We start from the raw sequence: 4,801 nt of genomic DNA on the forward strand, positions 1-4,801 counted from the left end.
TTATTGTTTTAGGGTTTAATATATGAGGAATAAATCTCAATGGAAACAAAGATAGCGTTGAAGTGATCTATACAAAGAGACCCCTAAAATTAGACTGTTACATAAATAACGTGATGTCATTTTCACAATGAGTTGTACCGCCAATAATAAAGATAACGTCACAATCATATGGTTGGACGGATATATTTGATATATTTAATCTCATCAACAAATATAATATATCAACACTTTCCAATATGAATCAGACAATCAAAACCACAGGATAAATATTTCTGAGAGTACATAAGTAGAAATCAGTCTTTTCCAGCTGTTTGATCCATTGATTCAGATTATTATGAAGCGCATTCTATATTATTATTTTTCTTTTTTTAAGGTTTCCGGCCTCTTTGATTAATAATGGAGGCTACAGACGTGGATACTCCTGGTAATGTGTTTTCCATAAATTTGAGAATATCGCTGACAATTGATGCAGGAACTGTGTTTTTATGTGCATTGCGATGCAGTGTATTGTTGCTGTGCGTATGGCTGTCTTGCAGAAATAATACGACCACACTAGACAATAACACAACTACTTCAGATCGACATTGTCTAACAGTATTTGTGAAAACATCAGTTTTGGGTCATCAGATAAACAGAAGCAATGAACCATTGTATTTAAATGATAAACAATATTCGTTACACAATACCTCTCCTCAAATTTCATTTAGTAGCAGTAATAGTGCCAAACATGGGGTTGAACATGAAAGGTATATCGATGCAACGGCTGCAGGAGACGGCATACAAAGCAATCAAACAAATGGAAAGCACGAAAGAGTGAACTCTTCTTCTGATGTTGAGCACGTGAAGGAAAAACAAACGTATACGTACACCTGCATATATGATCGTAAATTGAATTATGATGATGACTATGGAATAGAGAACACTACAACCTTTGATGATTGCCAAAAAGGAGAAGAAAACCAGTCTTATATTAGATCGGAAGAATTTAAGCCGAATGGTACCGACAGAAGAACATCAGATGAAAGAGCAGACGTTTCGTTTAGTTCGACAGACAGTGGAATTTTTATACACAACATCAGAGAAGAAAACAAGTCGACAGTCCTTGCTAGAGATTGCACACGATTTGACAAAGTAAAAGCATCTGACAAATCCTTAGATTCAGCTGAGAGTGGAATTTTCCTCAGTATCAACACAAGAGATGGACATAGCGATTCAAGCGAGTATGAAAGAAGAGGACAGACCAATTCTTCTAAAGATTTTAGAAATCCTTCTCAAGATCAAAGAATATGCCAACTGGATAATGAAAGTATTTCAATTAGTCAAACGATCGCTGAAAGGAACGTCGAACATAAATATGAGTTTAACGATACGCTCATGTCTTGTACCACTGAGTGTGACCAGAATCACAAGGATGATGGTATCACAGAAGAAGATGGTTTTGAAGAAACTATTCCAAAATCTCTCTATAAGGTTCAACAGCCGAGAAAGACATTGTCGGTGTACAGAAAATCTGAAGACGTATTTCATTACGTTTCAAAGGACTCAGAAGATGGTTTTGTTGGTCTTATGTTAGGATCTATGGAAAATGTTGATCAGCCCGCTGTACCAACACGTGGGGGTACCCGACCTGATTTGGCCAACACACTGGATAGGTTACAGAAGGAAAGACCTATGGACACAAACCGTATTGACATACCCTCTGAAAACAGAAATATCAATATCGACAGCCCAACGCATGTCGGACTACACCACGGCTTGAAAACATATGACGAACATAACCAAAAACCTAAGGATATGTCATTTTGGCCGTTTAACAGCGACTGCAAATACAACGAGGACGGCATCTTTAGCAGGGAATGCTCTTTAATTGTCAATCAAAGTTTACTTACACTAGACTCCAATGGGAATAATCTCCCAAGGCAGACCCTTTCTTCTCACCACAGATTAAACAGCAAACAACTCTCGCATGTACTAACCCGAAGAAGACAAAGAAGAATGCACAGAAAAGCACATAAAGAAAACATTCGCATGGTTCTTTCAAAATATGAAATGAATAGATTCTTTAAGAGCTTTACTTCTAGATCAGAAGTCAAAAGGGTTTTTCCATATCGTAAATGTTCATTAAGATACAACACATCAGCAGAAAGATTCACAGGATTGTTGAATAGAAGGAATAATGAAACGATTGTATCACCATTTTTAAACCAGAATGAAATACCAAGACCGGACATTTTTACGTCAGATGATGGGAACAGAGAGCGATCACCTGCTGGTGACGTTTATGAATATCCAAATGGAGCAATCGATGCCATTAGTGTTGCCACCGTCACCGAGTCTATGCAGTATGAGTGGGGGAGACTAAGGTCTTTCTGGTCTTTCCCTATGGACAGTCCGATATTGCCAATAACATTGGCTAAATATGGATTCTACTACACCGGAAGAAGAGATGAAGTTGTTTGTTTTAGCTGCAATGTTTCCCATTCCAACTGGAGAAGGGGAGACTCTGTGTACGCAGTGCATTACCAGATGTCAAAGCGATGTCGGTAAGTTACTCATCATTCATATCAAATACTTTTGCATACACTGAACATGATATGAAATATAATTGTTCATGGAAAAGAAATGAGAGATGAAGTGTTGTTTTGTGTATCTGGATAGTATAAGGCGATAGTGTTCCTGGGTGGCTGTGGCAAAATATAACTTATTTATAAATATATTAATTATATTAAAATATTAAATTTTGGGTATCATTAGTATCTAGTTAGAATATGTCATGTTCATTATGAATCGCGAAGAAGATGTCAAGTTTACTTGTTTTTTTATTTCTAGCTTCATGAATGGAGAAGACGTAGGAAATATACCTATACATGGACCCCTATCCTGTCTGAGCCGCAGAGCGGGTGGAAGAGGTGAAGTGGTATTTCCTTTAATACATACAGTAATCTCCCCTTATTTGTATATAACTTTGGGACTAGGCTAGAGAACTACATCTGATCAGGTAACTCAGTGGGTGAGAGCGAAAGTGTTGTGATCGGTGGTCCAGGGATCGAATTCTGATCCGGCCCGGTTGCAGTTTTACTTTCATACCACTGTTGTTGATATTGTTATTATTCATTTCATCTCTATTAATTCCCATAAAAGTTAAGTATATACACTTGTATCTCTTTTCACAAATGATTTATCAAATCTTTATGCAGACTGATACAAGTATTTCCAATTCAAAATTTCGCGGAAGTCTTTCATTGATAGTTATGATTTTGCTATTCTATTTTATCAGACGATCCTTTGGTACGAAGCGCCGAGGAAACTGAATTGGGATCGATACTTTCAACACCAGAGAGAGTAATATCGTTATTTCTGGGTCAAGACCAAGCAAACCAGATTGTAGCGCCACAACTAAATCAGCCATTACCGGAAGTACAAAAAGATCAAACGGAAACAAATGATAGCTTACCAGTCGTCAATAATCCAATCGAAACAAGGAACGGCACGGAATGCGGTGGGGGATCCAAATTTTCTCTTACAGGATTGCAGGCAGCGGCACCATCCGGCGGTGCTTCCGTCTCCCGAGCAGCTTCAGTGTCTCCAGAAAGTACAATAACAATGTCGAGACCAAGTCAGACCCCATCAGCCTCGCAACCAGCTTGTCTACAAACGCATGCATCCACAACCTCCCATACCGCCTTGGGACCTCATACAGCTACTTCTAATGCCGCTACTCCGGCAGCCAACCGATTACTGACTGGCCCTAACGCCTCACCAACATCTAACCAAGTAGTCACTGCTCCTACTGGTAACCAAGCACTGACTGATCAAACCTGTAATCAGCCGCAGTCAATGAATCAGCAGCATCCAACAACATTTGCTCAGCGTCAGCAGCAACGACGTCTAGAACAACAAGATCAACGCGAACAGCAGCAACCAGAACAAGGGCAAGCCGGTCCGGCGATAGCGAACGGTGCTGCAAGAAACCTTAACAATCAGGTAGTTACTGCAGCTAAGCCCCGATATCCTAACTACGCAGTTCTGGCGGTAAGGTCAGGTACCTTTAATGGATTTCCGAACCATTTGGATCAGACACCCTTACAGATGGCCAGGGCGGGATTCTTTTATGCAGGTTTGTAAAATCATTTTAAAGCTTGATTTTTGTTAGTAAATGTTAATAGCAAAATTGTTAAATGGCTAATCCTACGTAAAAGCAAATTGTGATTTGCAATTTGTTATGTAATTCACAAAATGTGTACTGAGCAATTGATTAATTACTGCAGATAGAGCGGACGCATATTACTTAAAGGTCGTACAAAAGGGTATATTATATTTAGAGATAACACCAGGTTGAAATTAAATGTGAAGGTATATCATTTGCCAATCTGTATGGGAGGATTCACTTGAAATATTTTTACGTAGCTGCTGCCTATGCTTCGTTGTTGAAACCATTGTTTTTCCCGTCAGTAGAAAGGGTTATACTGATGTTATTCAAACAGGTTTGATATGAGCTCTCTACATGTAATAGCGGATGCCACTGCACTCCGTCCCTCAGTCTGTCAGTGTGTCACTGTCCGCGACATATGTTATGAACCCCATCGCCTACAAGTATCAAATTTTACATGTCAGAACGTATTGGGATTACAGAGTGTCACGTGCTTTAGTTATACTGGGATTACAGAGTGTCGCGTGCTTTAGTTATTTCTTGTTCTCTACCAATAAATGGCCCTTTGTTCATGATCACTTCGATCAGACAATACATGGTGTAATCTGGTTTCTACCACAATACGCTGTGTTATTCCACTCTCAGATCATT

At 39.1% G+C, this 4,801-nt stretch overlaps 1 protein-coding gene across 1 annotated transcript; it reads left to right on the forward strand.

The window, feature by feature from the left end:
* The first annotated feature begins 377 nt into the window (after nt 1–377).
* Nucleotides 378–4,781, forward strand: LOC110445036. The gene is made up of 3 exons (XM_021489393.1): nt 378–2,543; nt 2,830–2,909; nt 3,278–4,781. The coding sequence occupies exons 1-3, from the start codon at nt 397–399 to the stop codon at nt 4,123–4,125; spliced, it is 3,075 nt and encodes a 1,024-aa protein (XP_021345068.1). The 5' UTR covers nt 378–396; the 3' UTR covers nt 4,126–4,781.
* Nucleotides 4,782–4,801: the final 20 nt, after the last annotated feature.

The sequence above is a fragment of the Mizuhopecten yessoensis genome, unplaced genomic scaffold, assembly GCF_002113885.1.
Source record: "Mizuhopecten yessoensis strain PY_sf001 unplaced genomic scaffold, ASM211388v2 hete_36169356, whole genome shotgun sequence".
In the NCBI taxonomy this organism is placed as follows: Eukaryota; Metazoa; Mollusca; class Bivalvia; order Pectinida; family Pectinidae; genus Mizuhopecten; species Mizuhopecten yessoensis.